This window comes from Cydia fagiglandana, chromosome 6 (genome assembly GCF_963556715.1).
Source record: "Cydia fagiglandana chromosome 6, ilCydFagi1.1, whole genome shotgun sequence".
NCBI classification, from domain to species: Eukaryota; Metazoa; Arthropoda; class Insecta; order Lepidoptera; family Tortricidae; genus Cydia; species Cydia fagiglandana.
Window position 1 is genome coordinate 14,494,580 of NC_085937.1, and position 20,798 is coordinate 14,515,377.

The following is a 20,798-nucleotide window of genomic DNA, read 5'->3' on the forward strand; positions in this document are numbered from 1 at the left end:
AAATTTAATGGATCCTCAAATATAGTTAGTGTATATGTGCTTAAAAAGACAGCACGAGGCATCTGGCACGCTATCATGGCATGGTGCGTCTTATTCTGCCTTCACTCCTACACCCAAATAACCAGATTTTTCAAATACCAGACGACGTTACGCAATTAAAATTGACATTAGCCGACGTCTCGATCTCCCGTCTATTTAAATAAGAAGCAACAGGTCCAAGATCCAACCTTGCATATTTTTACTCGTTTAACTGTTACGATCAACACTAAACTGGATTACTTTTTTGAGTGTTCAACATTAGTTACACCATTAAAGCGAGGCTGGAAAATAAAATCAAAGGGCGGATGATCGTTAACTAGCCTCGCCGGCAGCTTGGGTGCGATGTATTAATAAATCCAACATTGACAAAGACCGCCAAACACCTGGCGGGCGGCCAGACACGAAAAAATCAGCCTACGCTGGCTGTCGCTCGCGGAACAATCCCGTGACGCGACAACTAGGAACTTAATGAAACATTTTATCACAACCGCGAGCTTGTACCTATTATAATTTGATCTCCGAATTCATTAGCCACTATTCGTAATCGAAGATCAATACAATTAGCCAGAGGCGGTTTTAGTAAATTTTTGTGAATAAGTTTTAGCGACTGCACTCCCGAAATAAACTGACGGAAAAGTTGATGTTCCTCGGAGATTACGCCGTTAAATGAGCCTACACGATAAGTGTGTGTTTGTGTTATGACAGATGGAGGTCTGTTAACTCTGACTGTGTGTGTGTGAGTATGTGTGTGTAAGTTTCTGTAGAATTGTATCTAATGTCTGGGATGGACTATGAAACTTGTTATTTTATATGCAATTAGGTGCGGCAAAAAATGATAAATAATGATATAAAAGGTTTCACCTGTGAAGGGTTCTTGTATGACTGTACAATTGTACATCATACAAGAACCGTTCTCTGGTTACAAGGGAAGAAAATAGTATTTTGGAAAATACCAACGCAACCTTCATGCAAGCTTACTGCCTAGTGGCTGATAAAACCTCAAAGTGAGATCAGCAAAAAAATCTTTAGCCCATTGGCTACTGGTGCTTAATTTTCTTAATGACAATCAAAGAGGAATATAATATTTAAATAGATTAGTTCACATAATTTTGACTTTTAATTTCAACTGAAGTTCTTATTCCAATTTGTACAATCTATGCTTTTAAAAGTAGGTATAACATAACACCATGTTAAGAAGTCTCCAAGAGACAACAGTTAATAATTTACGAGTGAATTCATAAGATCTACCAAATTATTAAAAATATATCATTTATGATCGTTCTTTGCCAAAGTGTGATATTGGATATTGGACACCAGTTGTAAAAAGTGTCATATCGGTAGGATGGCAACGTCACGCCACGCGCCGTCTCGCCACGGCTCTTCACGTTTGCGTGTAACGTGCGCGAAAACAATGTGTTAAAATTAGCGCAACCGCGCGCCCCGGCCGCAGCGAGAGTAGCGAGACGCCGACTAAATATTTACCGAACTTCCGAACCAGCGATAATTATCGGCCGACAATTACCCACTTTGTGCCCGCGGCAATTAAACGGACGTTGATTACCGTTGTTGTTTGGAAATTTGCAAATTTTCGAAAATAGAACGCGACGAGTGACTCGTTTTACGAGCCCGCGTTTTACGTTGCTACATGCGTTTCGGTAAAAGTGATTACTGATTTTGTTGACTATTCGTTACGTTTTTATTTACAATTAATTACCTACACGTATAACATTGCTGTATCGATCCAGTTCTAACCTGCTACCCCCGCTGTAATAAGATTTACTTGCAAAGTGACCCGTTTATGCTCTTGAGTGTACTTAACCTATACTAAGGAAACATAAAACGAATTCGTAAAAAGTATATAAATTAAACATTTAGCGCAGTGTGCTATTGAGAATAAATTGCTACTAATAAAACACGGCCGTAAAAACTAATGTAAACGTAACCAGGCGTCGCTCACTCCGCGATTTCGTCGCTTTGCTACAGGTAGCTAAAAGTACATCTGTTCCACACCATAGTCTAATAAAACATGGTCTTCTCTTCCCAGAGTGCCACAAGCCTACGTCACAATAACATGGCCGCTATATATAGCGCTATCGCATATTATCATATAGCGCTGTCGCATGATGACGTAGGCTTGTGTCAGTCAGGTGACCTAGAAAAGACGGGAAGAGAGTACCAGGCGGAGTGTATTATTATACCATGCTCCACACCAATTTTGGTGGCTAGTCATAAGCCGCGCGTGGCGCTGTCGCCACCTAGCGGCCATATCTGTCCTGATCGTAGCAGACGCGTTTTGTTAGAGTGAGTTTTCTGTACCTAATACTATTATTTATTCTGTGACGTAACACATGTTGCCTAAGGAAACCAATGATTGTGTTAGTGTGTTACCCAACACGGGGGTAAAGGGAATCCGGTCAAGTGCGCGTTTACACTACGACGTAGGGCACGTTCCTTGGCTGCACTGGTGAGAGTGAGAGCCTACGATGGTGCTAACTACCGGCGTAAACTGAGGGCCTACCGCGAACGTTCGACGTGTTGCCTTCCTGTCACACTTACGTACGAATTTACAAGTGCGCTAGAGAGACAACACGTCGAATGTGGTTCGCGGTAGGCCCTCTGATTTTTACGGGCGGGTGCTACGCGGGCTACGCGGTCTAGTAGTTACAGAAGGGATGATGACGTATGTTCAATTTTATAACGAATTATCACTAAGGTGTATTCGGGTAATACCGAATGTCGGATAATTCCGAAATTCAGATGAAAATCACCCTTAATTCCATCATAATAAAAGTCTCATTTCGGAATTATCCGACAGTTTTCGACATTCGGAAATACCCGAGTAAACCTTACAACTAATAAAACAAAGTCCCCCGCCGCGCCTGTCTGTTTGTGTGTATGTATGTACACTATAAACTCAAAAACTATTTCTTGAACGGATTTTCATGCGGTCTACACCTATCAATAGAGTGATTCTTGAGGAATGTTAAAGTATAGATATAATTTGTTATGGTTTTGTGCGCGTACCCGTGAGAAGCCGGGGCGGGTCGTTAGTAGTTGAATAAATAGAGTCAAAAATTTCACTTCATAGTTTCAGACCAAGAAATTTAAAAAAATATTATTGGGCATAATTTGATAAATGTAATATACCTTTCATTGTTTGTTAACTTAATTCAGAAATGTATAATAAAGGGGAAATAAATAATTAATTAAATAAAAAAAAGTTGTTTGTCACGTCAGTGACATAGTACGAGTATGTACATATACCTATGCTAGCATGTAGTTTAACAGGTACCTCTACACGTAAAGTTTGGTTCATTTTGCGTAGCACCTACGCGAGCTTACATTGAATTTGCCTATTTGTTTTGTTAAATGTGATTTTCTGTGAGTTTTACGTACCTAAGTACTTGACTACGTGTAAAAATGGCCCGCTAACTATTTCGCTTAACCAAATATATGAGAAGAGGACCCACTGATAGCCAAATTGAATAAGAATTTGGTTTGAATCGACAGTGGCCGAACGCACGCTTGGGACAGTAAATATCATGAATAATGTCACTAATAAAATAATGCAGGGCCGAGCGCATCTTGGAGTTGATCCAAGACAGTACGTGTGTGACCATTAGGTGTGGAGAGCATACACCACTCCGCTTTCAGTGGCTGTGACGTGACGCACACAAACGCCACTAACTCTAATTCTAATATTCTCAGACCTAATCAAATCTAATATAGCAAATATAATAATACATATATACTTAAAAAAAACATAATTAAATAACTAACCTACAAAACTTAAACTATATCTAAAAATAAATAAAACTAAACTTAAAATAAATGATTATAAAATATCCACCTGCGGCATGGTGCCGTAGATGCTGGCAGCATTTCCTCGCTGTATCGCAATACTTATTCTTTGCGCGAGGAAGCTGCCAGATCTACGGCTTACATTTAATGCCAACATACACGGTGTAACATGAGGAAACCGAATAATTTTAACCACACATATCTGAGGTCAAAAGAAGGAAAAAATGTAATATGATATTTAGGTCAATTACGCAAAAAAAATATTTTTTATTTGATTTTTCAATTTTTGGAATTTATTTGTACATAAAAATAAATGTTATTTGTAAACTTGTCACTTAAAATTGATTTTTACATTTTTTTCGTAAAACCTACTTTATGGAAAGTGTTACTTGTCACTTTTTGACATCTATCAATACGGATATTTAGACTACGTCCCATAGCAGCAACATCACCATCAAAAAGGCCTTTTACACTATGTAACAATAAAAACAACATTTTTAATTAATAATGCCAAAAGCCGATGGTCCTGGGTTCGAATCCCAGCAAGGGCATTTATTTGTATGATGATACAGATATTTGTTCCTGAGTCATGGGTGTTTTCTATGTATTTAAGTATTTGTATATTATATATATCGTTGTCTGAGTACCCACAACACAAGCCTTCTTGAGCTTACTGTGGGACTTAGTCAATCTGTGTAAGAATGTCCTATAATATTTATTTATTTATTTATTTTATTTATTTATTTTATTTATTTAATATTATCTCTGAAACTAGGCGAATTTCAAAAAGTTTATAGGACATTTTTGTCTCTAAATATGATCAGGAATACGCTGTTAAAATTATTCGGTTTCCTCATGTTACACCGTGTATAAAGGCATTGTAAACACAATTTCCCTATCAATTACACGTTTAACTATGAAACATGTGCATGACTCAATGGCAATTTAAGAGGAAACATTCAAACATCGATTGATCCTCTGTAACCCTTCTAAATTTACTTGCAAAACAACATTTGCATTCGGTTCGAGATTATGAACGACTGTTATCATTCGATCGGAACGATAAATATCGTCTGATGGTTGAATGCCGAATCGGCCCGGCTGGCGAGGTTCCGCCGACGACTTACTCTATTTGTGCCGCTATGCCGAAACGCACGCAGCCGAAGTTGGCAAAAATTATATAAATTCAGGCGATCGCACGCAAGTGGGCCTCGCCTGGTGAACGCGACCGATACTTTGCTAAATTTACTATGTTAAGTATGTCGCCGTAACGTCGGTTAATGCGAGTAATCCTGTTGTAATGTACGGTTGACCTCGAAAGTCGCTGAGCCCTTTAGTTAGCATTATTTTTAATTTGCGTTGGAACAGAATAGAATATCGTATAGAATAGAATTATTCATTATATAGTTCGTTTTTTTTAGCATTAGAAAGAACTTGCAAGAAGGTAAGCGATCTTAACATGTCTTTTAATTGAAAAACGCTTTTTAAAAATCAAAAACTATTACTTATGAAAGCAAAAGAATTTAAATGATCGTATTTGGTTCATAATTGTTACATAACTGCCGTATCTTATTTTAATAACGTGTTTTTAAATTAAAAGACACATCAAGATTGTTTACCTTATTTCTAATGCTAAAAAAAACGAACTGTAGCATTAAACCTGACAGAGGTACTGCAGGAATAGCAAACTTCGAGGCCAGCAGATTTTAATCCCTTTATTTTCTCTAGACCTGCTGTAAGTACCTAATCTGTTTGTTGTTGGTTTGCTGCATCTGAAACTAGAGCCTTTGTTGACACCGTGATTGCGACGCTGGTGCAGAGTGCAACCAGCGTTAAGTACTTTGTTTAATGCTGTAACCAATGGAGTTTAGCTTAAGTACATTTTGTGTTGTGCCTATATTACCTAGTGTTTGTTGAGTTTTGTACCTGGAGCGTAGTCTGTGGCTGGGCACGGCACGTCACGCGAGCTTATAAAGCGAAACATTTTATTAACTTTACAACTGTTATACCAGATATTAATGAATAATGACCGTACCTGTCGTTAACATGCACTTCAGCTTACCGTAAATATGCGTAAAATTACTTTCGTGGTAGACTACGGATATTATACTCTTAGGCCCACTTGCACCATTCCATTAACCCAGGGTTAAGCAGTTAAACCGTTAACCTAGTGTCAAATTGTACTGGTAACCATGGTAACTCCAGGTTTAACCGGTTACCCCCGGGTTAGTCCAATGGTGCAAATGGGCCTTAGGGTCACTTGCACCATTCACTTACCTTCTACCCGGGCTTAACCGGTTAAACCTAGAGTTACCATGGTTACCAGTAGGTACAACTTGACACTGGGTTAACGGTATACGTACTTACTTATTTAGCGACGTATTAAATATATATTAAAGTAGAATTTACTGCATCTACTGTGGCTATACCTACGTAGTTATACTTACATTGAATTTATGTACAACGTGTAATCAAATTATTGCCAAGCCATTTCAAGGCAACGTCCATCTTCACATGGAATCTATTGACAGTCAAACGCGTGGAATCTAACAAAAAAAACCCAGGGCAAATCGCAACAACAATGTAGTGTTTTGTTTTAAAGACCATTGAATATAGATTTGCGAGTGAATGATGCGAATCCATTCGGATAATCGTCTAGTGCGTCACGAGGTCGATATTCCCGTGACAAGCGGGTTGTATACAGCAGGTTCACAACTGCCCGATTCAAACTTTAAGATACGTCAATTATTAGATCTAGAAACGATATGGATTAGATGTGTCAGTGTCAAAAGGGACGTTTTTGTTTGAAGATACGTCACATTTGACACTGACATATCTAATCCATATCGTTTCTAGATCTATTAACTGACGTAATTTAAAGTTGGAATTGGGCCGGTAGACGGCTGCGTAGCGGGCTGTTAGATCTCGGACGCGTCAGAGCACGGGGTGAGAGCGATCCGTCCGCGAAGGTTGTGCCCGTGACCGCGCCCGCCGGCCGCCGCGCCCGCAGTACCGTGCCGCGCTCGCTCCTCCTCGCACCTCCCAGCCCGAGGACCGCCAGACCAGTGTAGTGATGTGCCCTTGCTGATGATGTGTGGCTGCCAGTGTGTGATAGTGCGCGCGAACCGCGCGAGGCCCCGGCCCAGGAGACCGTAGCCCGACATGTGGACCTTGCTAGTGCCGCTGCTGGCCCTGGTCGCTTCCGGCGGTGGGGCCACCTTCGGAGCCAACAAAGCCCTGCTCGACTGTGCAAGGTTCGCTACACCCTCATAACAATCAAAGTTGTAAATACTTTATCGAAAATGGCAAAACTTTGAAGGCAAGATAACTCTCCATACAACAAGTTCTGAAAGAGAATAAAACTTGTGCCCAGTTTCGGTCCTTAACAAAGTTTGTGTCTTTAAATCTGATTTTGCTTCAGTGGCCCTTCCGCATACCTACATTCTATATAACTTATTTCGCTGTTAGTTTTACAAACCTCTATTTTATGTACCTACTTTACATTACTTAGATATACATATATTATGTTTCGTAGGAAAGTGTATTTTATCATACTTGTGTTGTTCAGTAAACAATGACTTTTTAGAATACATATACTGAATAAACACTGATATTTTACTAATACCTATAAAAAAATTACACAAAACTAAAAATAGGCCAGATTATACCTTATTATTGTATGAATGCAATAAAATACAGCAAATCTACATAGTAGTAAATCGTAATTGAACTGGCAAATTGTGCGGGGACCTCGAATCCGAAAATAATTTGGATGCGACACGCGAGCCATCACTGCCGTCTGCGAACTCGCCCAAATAATTATTGTACTTTTGCTTTGCTCTATAATGTATAATTTCATATCAAATATAATAACAAAATAAGGGATTTTAGTAATTAAGTTTATTGCACTAATACCTAAGTAAAACACAAATTTCACAACATATAAAAATTTACCAAAATACAACTTAGCATGTTAATTGTATGTACAACTTTCATGGGGATATGAGCACGCATTGGAAAAATGCATACATCAAGGAAGGTAAACGGTGTTCTGCCTTTTCGCAGAACTATTTTTGGCGGAATTTCATTTGCCAACCAACATTTCGCCGACGTTTCACTTTGACAACTAACGATTAGCAAATTTTTGTATGACAACGTTTCAATTGGTAGAATTATTGTAAAGCAGATTATTATAACGCCTCTAAACTTTTGGGAGACTTATCATTTGTCAAATCTTTCACTTGGTCGAACAACTCTTGGACGAATAACGTTTCATTGAAGCTACAGTTCGCTTTTCATACATTAGGCAAGTTACAAATAAGAAAAAGATACATACCAAAAAATCAAAAATAGCCGAGTTGTTCGACTTTTTATAATGAATACATATTTTAATATTTGAAGCCAGTGGCAGCGAGCGAGCGAAGCGAGCGAGCAAGACCTTCCTGGGCAGAGCCGACTTGGATATGGTTAGGTTAGAAGACTAAGGCGGGAGCCTTGCTCCCGCCTTAGGCTTCGAGGTTATTTTTTTTTTCAACAACCTAAATAACGTAATTACACAGCAACTTTCGGGTCAAATATCCCAACTTTCGTGTCAAATATCTCGGCCGTTTTTGATTTTAGAGAAAAGTTATTCCTACAAAACGGCCCCCCTTTGGCACAGTCTGACCAAATGAAACAATTTGTAGACAATTGTATATTATGCCAACTAAAACATTCTACGACATGAAAGTTGGCATTTTGAAAATTGGCATTATAAAACACAGACCAAACGTTTAGTTGGTAACTGTACGGTTGGCAAATAAAAATAAACCATTTGATAAATTGGGAAATGAAAATTCGGCGAAATAAAATTCCGCCAAACGTGAGTTGGGAAGTGATAATCGGCCATACCATTTTCGGCGATAAATAAGAGAACCCTGATTTAGTGTAGGTACATACATATGTACTTAAACCGCAAAATAATTATATGTAATTTTTCTTCCATCAGCGCTAGGTGTTTAGGTCTCTAACCCGTAAGGAACCAACGCACGATTTCCACAGTAGTGGTATAGCCATAGGTAGACATTATGAAAGCATTACGAGTAGGTAGTAACACCTATTCAAAACTAAAGAGTTTGTGTGTAATATAGTTTTCTTTATCTCCAAGGCCACATTTTTCTGGCTTCTGTATAATACTTGTAATAACCAGGAAGACCGAAGGTCGAAATATCGATAATTGTTGCAAAATTGGATATGTTTCTATGCTAATTAGAGGTCCTGTTTCATGTCAAGATAAGCTTTTGGATCAGGATGTTAAAATGTTGATGTTTGATGTTTAGAACACTATCATATATATACCTTGTGTAATACCTAAATGCACTGTAATTGTCAAATTCTTTAGCTTACGGTCCCTTTGTCCCATATTTTGATAGTGCCTTAACATCCACGAACTTACATCATTAACGATAACAGACCAGTAGAGCTCTTATCACTAGGCCTTATAAAACAAAGTCCCCCGCCGCGTCTGTATGTTTGTTCGGAATAAACTCAAAAACTACTGAATGGATTTTCACGCGGTTTTCACTTATCATTAGAGTGATTCTTGAGGAAGGTTTAGGTGTATAATTTGATTCATTTGTTAACCCGTGCGAAGCCAGGGCGGGTCGCTAGCTACGACTGTTAGGGAGACCGGTTAACGGAAGCTACTTTTCCTAGTAGTATACCTACTTTGTAAATAGTTCCATGAATTATTTTGATGACCATATCTCCCAATATGTCCATAGTCCACCCGGGACTCACCTATACTGTTGTTAATAAGCAGTTTATGTAGAAGTTTAAGTAAAAAACAAAGTAAATAAAGCAGTTAAGAGTCAATTTTAACAATTCGTTAAGCCATTTTCGGCCTGGCTTTGATAAATCGCCCAATTAGGATGTTCATTCATAAGTATAGAAGATAGATTACCCGATTCATTCCATTGTTATCGTAGCATTTAAAAGACTTCGCAACTAAGACATCAAACTACTCATTAGGTTTTTTGCGACGTCAGTCATCTGAATAAACCAACGATGACTTAACAATAAGAACTGTTAATATTTATTTAAGATGTACATAGCAGATAGCACTACAATGCGCCTCTTAACGAGGGCACAAACGTTGTAAGTACTTATACAGGGTGATTTCTGGGTCGTGATCCAGAACCAGTTTTCCTGACTCTGTAAATGATCCACATTATCATATGGTAGTATTTGATTAAAAGATAATTACTTTAATTATTCTTATTTTTCAAGTAAAATTAATGTTATACTAAGTAATTATGGTCACCCTATGACTTTTGACATACGCTGTATTGAAAGCGACAAGACGTCACATTGAGTAGGGTCACCAAATTGTATGCAAAAATGTTTTTTCCTACTTGTCATCTGGAAAATAATCATCATTATTGGTAATAAACAATAACTAACAACATCATTAGGCTCATCTTTGGATTCTGTATGATGTCTGGCGCTCTTGCTCCAGGACCCCGAAATCACCCTGTAGGTAGTAGTCTCTAGTCTTCTAGTTAGGTATCCAAGGGTCGGTTGCACCAAACCATCTGTCACCGTTAAAGCGTTCGCTTTTTATGGTATGGGAAATTTCATTGATCTCTGCTGCGTGACGTTGATCAGTCTGTTAACTGTTGTTGGTGCAACTGGCCCTAAGAGAGTAAAATATAATGGCATAAGCTCCAAACAAGAGAACTGTATAATGCAGCTTAGACCTCCTTAAATGGATTCTAAACTTATCCCACTCAGCTTAGCATTTTTCGGAATGCGTTCGAGAGCCCAAGATCCGCTTTCAATACCTCATTCCAGGAATATGAGTAATGGCAAAGTTTTTACGATAGCGACTGCCATCTGATCTTCCAACCCAAAGAATAAACTTTACCAAAAAACAGCGTTTTCGAGAAAAACGCTAGAGGACGGAATAATCCCTACGACGGAATTAGCCACATTAAATATATCGACTGTGTCCCCTACCGAATCAAGAGCCCTGATTTGGAAATTACGCACCTAACTTTGTATTACCACTCTAACCAATCGTTATAATTTAGTTGTCTCTAGTGCAAACCTATTATTTCGCAATAAATGTTGTTCAAAATAAGAAGGCACTTGTAATACAGAGGTTTAGTCGTCAGAGCGATTGCATATCATTAGATTCTAGTCACGTCCGGTGTTTCTGGCTGCTATGTAACACGATTCAAAAGAACGTGCTTATGACATATTTACAGGGACAATTTTGTTATAAATTTCATTTGCATACCTACCCTTTTTATATGAAAAGCATTTGAAGTTGAAGACTTTTTTTGGAGATGTGGAAAGTAAGGAAATGGGCTGGTGATTTCAAATTTTTATTTGCGATGATTTCCTTGTTGTCTTAAAAGGGGGCTCACATAAAATTATTATTTAATATAACATTTTTACATGTCTAATTAAGGGCAAATGACACTACTAATTTACAGGGAACTAAACTAAATTTGCAAGAGTAGACTCCAAACTACATAAACCTAAAAATGTCAAAGTTGGTTTGATAGAAAATAATCACGAAAACATTTCAAATTTTTATTTATTTTCAGTTGTATATACCCTGAATAGTTGCATATAATTATTAATATATGTTTGGGAGGTTAGCGATTCAGGAGGTCTCAGGAGCAGCAGGCGGGACTCTTCAATGTCTTCTTCTTATTTTGATTTTACGAAATTGTTTTTATTTTATATTTTTTTAATGAAATTGTACAACTTATGGTAATATGGCGACTTTATATAAAAATTGGCAAAAATCGCGAGAGCGGCTTGTGTGCCTTGCCGTGTAAGATGGTAAAGTGATAGAGGCTGTCGCCGCGCCCCCGCGCGGCCGTGCTTGGAAACTCCGCCTCTTCTTGGGATGCCCGCTAGATGGCGTTAGGCTCGCGAACATGCCCCCGGCCTTGAAAGCACCCGCTTTCAATGTGGTTGTGTTGATGTAGATGGGGCTGGCGCAGCTTCACTCTCTGGCGTCATCAAGAGAGGGCAAAGCTTGGTGAAAGCCCTGCGTATGGTCCCGCTCGCTGTTTTCACGTCAGCGACGCGGGAGACTCCGTCGTGTCCTGTGAACAGAGCTACCACCCGTCCCAAACGCCATTTGAGGGGTGGTAGGTTATCTTCCTTGACCAGAACTAAGGAGTTCTGAACGATATCCTGGCCGTGCGTCTGCCACTTCGTTCTGGTCTGCAGCTCAGAAATATATTGTTTCGACCACCGCTGCCAAAAGTGTTGTCGCATTTTCTCCAGCGTCTCGTAGCGTGGGAGCCGGCCCGTCTCTGCCGTCAAGTCCCTGCAGGGCGGCGCTGTCAGCGGTCGGCCAATAAGGAAATGAGCTGGAGTTAATGCGGAAAGGTCGTTTGGGTCTGTGGAAAGAGGATGCATGGGTCTGGAATTCAGTAGGGCTTCAGACTGTGCTAAAACCGTGCTAAATTCCTCAAAAGTTAAATTAGCGTTGCCAATAACGCGCTTCAGGTGATATTTGCAAGACTGTACAGCTCTCTCACACAAACCTGACATATGTGGAGCGTAAGGGGGGTTAAAATGCAAATTAATGTTATCATTAGCGGCGCACTCAATGATACTACTCGCATTGTTTTGTAGGAATGACGAAAGTTCTTTCATCGCCCCTACAAAGCAACGGCCATTATCGGAATATATGACGTTAGGTTTACCACGGCGCGAAATAAAGCGTTTAAGTGCGAGTAGGTATCCTTCGGTACTAAGACTTGTGACCAAATCAAGATAAACCGCGCGCGTCGTGAAGCAAACTATCAGACAGATGTATGCCTTTTGAGGCTTAGCGCCCCTACCCCTACGGTTAAGTACGTATACTGGCCCCGCGTAGTCTACCCCGCAGCTCATAAAGGCGAACCCGGGTTCCAAACGTAGTGAAGGTAAGTTACCCATTATAGGCGCGAACGTTTTCGCCTTCATGCGAATGCAGGTTACACAGGTGCGTACTACTCGCTTTGCTAAATTAGTGCCTCCGAGAGGCCACCAGCAGTCTTTGATAGTAGCAAGCAGGAGACTAGGAGGCGCATGCAGTAATCGTATGTGTTCACTCTGAAACAAAAGCTGTGTGAAACGATGTTTCGAACAAAGCAAAATCGGATGTTTTTTGTCGTATGAAAAACTAGTCGCATTACTAATACGACCACCGACCCTTATCAGTTTATCGGTGTCTAGAAAGACATTTAATTTATTAATCCCGCGCGTGTGTTTTACAGGTAAGTTATTTATCATCTTATCATACTCAACAGGAAAAGATTTCATTTGCGAAAGACGCGCCAGATGTTGCATCGATGCATCCAATTCGTCAACAGTCAGCGGGCCAGTTTTACGATTTATTTTGTTTCTAATGCGTGTGTTGTTTATAAATCGTAAAACATAAGCACCCGCGCGCCGTAAGCGGTTAAAAGACGAAAACCTATCGAATTCGAATACATCGGTGTTAACTTGGCTTGTCATACTAATTGTATTTGTTTTTATTTCAGGTAAAGCGGCCGGTATTATTTCAGAAGTGCGCGATAAAGTACTAGGTAACCAGTCAGATTCTGGTTCATGCAAAAAGGGCGGTCCGTTGAACCAGAACGAATTATTGATAAGCGCGTCAAGTTCAAGGCCGCGGCTAACTAAATCAGCTGCGTTATTTTTGCTACTTACATGTAACCACTGCGCGCTCCCGGTTAACTCGTTTATCTCAGACACTCTGTTTTGAACAAAGGTTTTAAGGGTGTGGGGTGACATTCGGACCCACCCTAGAACGATTGTGCTATCACACCAAAAATACACAGAATCGAACTTCACTTTGAGCGATTTAATTACTTTTGCGTACAGCCTAGCAGCTAACAGCGCGCCTAGCAACTCAAGTTTCGCGATAGTGACGGATTTCAAAGGAGCGACTTTACTCTTCGAACACAACAGATGCACTGTTATGACCTCATTATTATGTCCCGAAAGCGAACGCACATATGCACAGGCTCCATAGGCCGATTGACTAGCATCACAAAAAAAGTGCAACTGTGTGCAATGCGCAGACGCATTCATAACATAACGAGGAATGCGGAGGCTATGTATATGTTGGGTATGTGTGAGTATGTATCTACGCCAGGCTGATGCGACCTCCTCAGGTACTTCCGAGTCCCAATCAAAGCGGCACAGCCATAGTTTTTGGAGTAAAATTTTGGCAATAATTATGGCCGGCGAAAGTAACCCGAGAGGGTCATACATTTGTGAAATTACCGATAATATTTTGCGCTTTGTTATCGGTTCGTTATTATCCTGTTGTATTTTTGCCGTGTAATGAAATTCGTCAGTGTTGTTGGTCCATCCTAAGCCGAGTGTTTTACTTTGACAGTTATCGCCTAAACACAATTCGCGTGACGTAATTTTGGACGAGGAAAATTGCGAAACGTCAAAGTTAAACACCCATTTTCGGAGCGGGAAACAACCTGACTGAAGTACGTCGGTGACCTTTTCACAGATGTCAATTAAAGCGTGTTTATCATTATTTCCTGTAATTAGGTCATCCACGTAGCAGTCTTCTAATATGGTGCGAGAGACCTCTTCGTCAGCACATTCTTTTGCCAGCTGATTGAGACAGCGGATGGCTAAAAAGGCCCCAGAAGAAGTACCAAAAGTTACCGTATTAAGTTGGTAAATATTTAGCGGCAGCGAAGGGTTCTCTCGCCACAAAATTAGTTGAAGGTTCCGTTGGTCGGGTTGAATAAGGACTTGCCTGTACATTTTTGCCACGTCTGCGCAGGCGACGTATCTGTGCTCGCGGAAACGTAACAATATGGAAAAGATATCGTTTTGTATGGTCGGCCCGACTAATTGCAAATCGTTCAGGGATTTCCCTGAACTGGTGGGCATTGATCCATTGAATACGACTCTTAATCGTGTAGTGAGACTATCCTTTAATACACTGTGGTGTACAAGGAAGCAGTAAGGCTTTGTGTATGTGTGTATAAGTGACATGTGCCCTAGCTCAATGTACTCACGCATAAAATCGCAGTACATCTTTTTGTAGTCCGGGAGCCGCTCGAGTTTGCGTTCTAATGATAAGAACCTACTCCTAGCTACATCGTAGGTATCGCCGAGCGCATCGGCTGATTCCTTTAGTGGTAAACGTACTAAAAAACGACCATCTTTATCGCGTTGCGTAGTCGAAGCGAACAGCTGTTCACAGGCGCGTTCGTCGTCAGTCAGCCCGTCTCCTATCTTAGGAACCTCCTCGAGCTCCCAAAACTGTTTTAATTGTGTGTCTAAAGTTTGCGTGAAATGACAAGTAGTCTTATTTGATTTAATGCGTTTATTATTAATCGGACCCACGACCATCCAACCAAATTTAGTATCTTGTAAATAAGGCCCTTCTGCGAGAGGAAATCGATCCTTATTTAACAAGCCCCAGAAATAATCACCGCCTATCAATATATCAATATCTGATGATTTGAAATAAGTAGGGTCAGAGAGTTGAATATTGTCTGGAATGTGAATGGAATGCGCGCTTATCGCTGCTGACGGCAGCGGTTCCGTTAAGACAGCGACTACCATGCAATTGATGCGTGCATGATAGTCACCTGTAATAGACTGCAGGTTAAGCTGGCACGAGTGTGTGGTTTGCGTGACTAATTTACCTAACCCTGAAATATTGTAAGTGGACTGTATCAAAGGCGTATTTAATTTGTCTACGAAAGATTGTGTGACATAACTGTGTTCTGAGCCATTATCGAGAAAAACTCTAGCCCTATGTAATTTATTGTTGCTATCGGCAACATCTGCTATTACAGTAGATAATAATACCGGTATTAACGGCGGTGAGAGTGTGTGCGAATTAAGTGTAATAGTGTGATGAGCCGAGGTGGCGGGGACGGCGCTCGCCGGCGGCTTGTTGTTTACACTGCCAGCCGAAGCTGATGCACCGTCACTGTCACTACTCAGGCTATGGATCAAGCTATTATGTTTCTTCTGGCAGATCCTACACGGGCCAAAAAAGCAGTTGTCAACTGTGTGACCAACGCGAAGACAATTGTGACATAGTTTCTTATCCTCAATCAATTTAACTCTGTCGGGAACAGTTAAATCAAGGAAACTATTACACGAATAAAGCGGATGATTAGCGTTGCACATTTGACAATTGCGAGGCGCAGTGCATTTGGAACTGGATTTGTTTGTGTGTGACTGTGAAACCGTGGAGCTAGAAGCATAGCTATGCGTTGCGTGTACATTGTGTGATTGCGACTGATTTGATGACTTTTTGTTTTCATGCGGATTTGAGTGCGTATTTTTGGAATGATTTGCCGCAATAGATTCCAACATATCTGCACGATTTTGTAAAAAAGTAATCAGATCAGTTAGCTTAATGCGAGAGGTAGAATCCTGCCGATTAGAGTTGACTGAGCCCTTGTGTTCCTCCCATTCGCGTTCCGTAGATGCGTCTAGTTTTGTGACAATTAAATAAATAATTAATGTGTCCCAGGAGTCCGTAGGTTCACCTAGGGTCTTCAGGGCACGAAGGGAACGTAGCACAGAGTCAATCAGCTTTCTAATCTGTGTAGCAGATTCTTTGTTTATTGATTGCGTGTTGAAAAGTGACTTTACGTAATTGTGTGTTAGTAACCTATGGTTATTGAAACGGTTTTCAAGAAGTTCCCACGCGGTTGTATAGTTCTCTGCTGAAAATTCCAAGGACTTGATTACTTCTAAAGCGGTACCGGTTAAGGCTGCGCGTAGGTAATGAAACTTTTGTATGGCACCCAGGTCCTTAGAATCGTGTATCAGAGAAGTATACGTGTCCCTAAACCCTAACCAATGCTCGTACGAACCGTCGAATGTGGGGAGTGATATAGTAGGTAATTTAACCTTATAGCCTACGGAATCGGCACTGGCAGGGGCAGCGGCGCTGCCGTTAGCAACAGCGGGGCTGTTGCCAACGTCAGCTAATTCGGACGCTGCGGCCACTGTCTGATAATATTGCCCCTCGAACTCTTCGCGGTATTCTAAATGTTTAGGGAGGTCACTTAACTCTGCTAACTCCTCGATCCTAGTTTGAACGACATCGAAATCTCGATAATAACTCGCGGCATTATTTATGCGTAATTGTAACTCGACTTTTTGAATATTCGTTAAATTAGCCTTATTAAGCGTAGCGACATATTTAGCGAATAACGTGAGTTTACCCTTGAGTGTGCCTCGTCTTTGCGTCAAGACACGCGGATCGTTTAAATCGACAGTTAAAGAAATTGGAGTCACTGCTGTTTTAGGAGTAGCCATGGTGTGTGTGAGAGAATGTAAAGCACTTACAGTTTATTCCCGAAACTCGTTGTTGGCACGTAATGGCGGCCGTGTGCACCACGCGACACGTGCTCGACACTGGAAGGTTACAAAATAGACACGGTATTAGCACAATGCCGATTGAAGGGAAGAAGGTGAAGAATGGATGGCCTGACCGTTTCTTGCTGATCCTGGCGCTGGTTGATAGCATCCGGCTCGAAGGACCAATGTTTGGGAGGTTAGCGATTCAGGAGGTCTCAGGAGCAGCAGGCGGGACTCTTCAATGTCTTCTTCTTATTTTGATTTTACGAAATTGTTTTTATTTTATATTTTTTTAATGAAATTGTACAACTTATGGTAATATGGCGACTTTATATAAAAATTGGCAAAAATCGCGAGAGCGGCTTGTGTGCCTTGCCGTGTAAGATGGTAAAGTGATAGAGGCTGTCGCCGCGCCCCCGCGCGGCCGTGCTTGGAAACTCCGCCTCTTCTTGGGATGCCCGCTAGATGGCGTTAGGCTCGCGAACAATATAATTTTAATGTAAAATAACTAGAAATAGTTTTGACTGAAGACTCGAGTGTCTCAAACAATTTAAGAGATTAAGTTCGACATATTGGCTAGTCTAAAAACCGGCCAAGTGCGAGTTGGATTCACGCACGAAGGGTTCCGTACATTACGCAAAAAAACGGCAAAAACATCACGTTTGTTGTATGAGAGCCCCACTTGAATATTTATTATATTTTGTTTTTAGTATTTGTTGTTATAGCGGCAACAGAAATACATCATCTGTGAAAATTTCAACTGTCTAGCTGTCACGGTTCAATGTTCATGGTTCATGAGTTACAGCCTGGTGACAGACAGACTGACGGACAGACGGACAGCAAAGTCTTAGTCATAGGTCCCGTTTTTACCCTTTGGATACGGAACCCTAAAAACTGACTTGACTCCTAAATCAACTCCAATGACTAAGAGTATCTACGGAACATTACAATGGCAGATATATTTTTGGTCCCGGTCGCGTCATTGCAGAATTACAGGTATATCCTTGTCACTTTAGTAAAAACAATGTTGTATGCTGAACCTGGGGCCAAATTCGACATGTACAACTGTCAGATTTCGCATCCATGTCAAATCAACAGTTGATTATATTGCATACTGAGTGTTGATTCCATCAACGGTGGATAATATCATTTGGTACAATCAAAACTCAACTCTAAACTATGGGTGGTTCGGTTTGGTTTGCTTGTCACCCTAAGTGTGGATTGTTAATGTCAAATTTTGACATTGTACGTATTCGAGAACTTATGATTTTTCCCACATCAACGGGAGATCAACACGATACGTCAAACGTCGCTTGTCGAATAGGGGTCCTGAGTAGGTAATATTTGATTCATGACTTTTAAGAAATCCCGGGTTATTTCAAAGACTTAGGGTCAATTATTGCACCAAACCGTATGTCACCGTTGAAGCGTTCGCTAAATTTTATTGTATGGGAGGTTTCATAGTTCACTGTTGAGTGACGTTGATCAGCCTGATTGTGGTTGGTGCAACTGGCCCTTAGAACGACCCTATTAACTATGCCGCAAAGAGAAATGATCTAATACATAATTAAATTAATACAACGTGAAACCCAAGAAAAAGCAAAATTTCTTCTCATTTAGTGTCCAATATTTCGTTAAAATTGGTTCAGTTTTATGCTGATCATATTTGGCCAACGTAGGCCGCAGGGACGCAGTTATGCGTTAGAGGGAGCAAGTGATATTGCTGCCTCATTCCACCGCAAATATAGGTTACTCTTAAACTAGGTAAATACAAATAAAGTCTATTTTCACGTTGTTACCTTCCGATAACCAAATTAATTTGGGGCAAGGTTTAACAGTAAAGATGTTAATTTAAGTTTCCCCGATAAACTACAAGTTGCTTGTACCAAATTAATGTTTTCGTCAAGTAATGAGGAACGTTATCGCTAAATACGCGTAGCAATCTAACGCAGCGTACTACGTAGGTGAACAACACGCGAACGCGAAGCGAAGCGATGCGGCGCGGGGTGAATCAATCCTTTGACACCTACTTATAATAGAAGTGTCCTACGTGGGCGATCTCGTTGTGAACGCGAACGCTTTGGGCCCGCCGCGCCGCGCCGCGTCGCGTTCGCGAGTTGTTCGCTTACGTACGACGCAGCGTAATCAAATATAAGAGGAAAGTACACGAACGCTTTCCATACAAACGTAGTTCCTCTCTGCATATCATGGAAAATATTAATACAGAAATTAACCAAAGCTATGCCGTCTATGCCCCTTCGTTTGGCATTTTTCAATGTTTTAATTATTATTAGTTAGCGGAAAAAAAATCTGACATATATTTGGAAGCCTTATTACAAATAGGTATGTATGCAAGGGTGCTATGGGTAATGGATATTAATGGGTACAGTACAGCGGGCGAAGCGCTGGTGGCCTAGCGGTAAGAGCGTGCGACTTGCAATCCGGAGGTCGCGGGTTCAAACCCCGGCTCGTACCAATGAGTTTTTTGGAACTTATGTACGAAATATCATTTGATATTTACTAGTCGCTTTTCGGTGAAGGAAAACATCGTGAGGAAACCGGACTAATCCCAATAAGGCCTAGTTTCTCCTCTGGGTTGGAAGGTCAGATGGCAGTCGCTTTCGTAAAAACTAGTGCCTACGTCAAATCATGGGATTAGTTGTCAAGCGGACCCCAGGCTCCTGTGTGAGCCGTGGCAAAAATGCCGGGATAACGCGAGGAAGAAGTACAGCGGGCGAGGTGTTCAAAATTAACTTGACGCGTTCTTATTCTCTTAACAATAAAGTCGCGTCCAGATCATTTTGAACACCTGGCCCGCTTAGCAATATTGCTGCTGTACATCAAATTACTACATATATGAACTACAAGATGACGAGTATGATGACTCTATATCAAATTGTGTAAAAGTATATCCTAAAAGTGCCTATTGTTAATTTCCAGAGAATAAAATAGGGACTACGTTTTTATAAAAAAGCGGTCGTCCATTTTCCTATTAAATCGTTTATTAATATAATATATCTATCTAATCTAATACCTTTAAATAAATAAATAAACGAGCAATTCTTGATATATACCTTTATAATAAACATAGTATATATAATAAGTTTATACATATATATCTCGGAAACATCTCTAACGATTTCGATGAAATTTGCTATATGGGGGTTTTTGGGGGCAATAAATCGATCTAGCTAGGTCTTATCTCTAGGAAAACGCGGATTTTTGAGTTTTTATATATTTTCCGAGCAAAGCTTGGTCTCTCAGATATTATTCATTTAAATGCCACTATATGCGTGTTGTAAGGGGCATCGCATGAGTATTTATATCTCAGAGATAGCGAACAACATTGCAATAAAACTGCATAAATATACGTTGCAACTAATCATGTTACTGGGTAACTTAAATGAGATTATAGACATTATACATGTGACACTTGTAGGCACGTGTAGCTATTACGCGCGGTGAAATGAATAGGTACAGTCAGAATTAATATTAGCGGATGCAAAAATGCGCCAAAAACATCTGCCACTCTGTAAGGCTAAGATGGTCAGCTCATTATCATTTGTCATCATACCTGTCAACAAATATAGTGCGAAAGTGAC

General features: G+C 40.4%; 2 protein-coding genes across 9 annotated transcripts in view; one reads left to right on the forward strand and one right to left on the reverse strand.

Annotated features, from left to right (window-relative positions):
• Positions 1–6,741: 6,741 nt before the first annotated feature.
• The window catches only part of LOC134665316 (glycine receptor subunit alpha-2-like), a 44,428-nt gene continuing 30,371 nt past the window's right edge, over positions 6,742–20,798 (forward strand). For 4 of the 5 annotated variants that reach the window (XM_063522233.1, XM_063522236.1, XM_063522235.1 and 1 more), the window contains exon 1: positions 6,742–7,094. In XM_063522233.1, coding sequence (XP_063378303.1) covers positions 7,003–7,094 — 92 coding nt within the window. In that variant the 5' untranslated portion in view covers positions 6,742–7,002. The remainder of the gene's footprint in view (positions 7,095–20,798) is intronic. The other variant, XM_063522237.1, reaches the window with a different exon arrangement.
• Positions 11,612–17,686, reverse strand: LOC134665279 (uncharacterized). 4 transcript variants are annotated; one of them, XR_010098350.1, is made up of 2 exons: positions 17,185–17,686; positions 11,612–12,304 (listed from the first exon to the last, which is right to left on the reverse strand). XR_010098350.1 is itself a non-coding variant. In XM_063522179.1 (2 exons), exons 1-2 carry the CDS (start codon positions 17,363–17,365, stop codon positions 11,800–11,802), a joined length of 624 nt encoding a protein of 207 aa, XP_063378249.1. In that variant the 5' UTR covers positions 17,366–17,419; the 3' UTR covers positions 11,612–11,799. The 4 variants fall into 4 exon arrangements, 2 of the variants coding, with proteins under 2 accessions (XP_063378249.1, XP_063378248.1); XM_063522179.1 differs by having other exon boundaries at positions 11,612–12,242; positions 17,185–17,419; XM_063522178.1 differs by lacking the exon at positions 17,185–17,686 and adding an exon at positions 12,783–15,363 and having other exon boundaries at positions 11,612–12,242.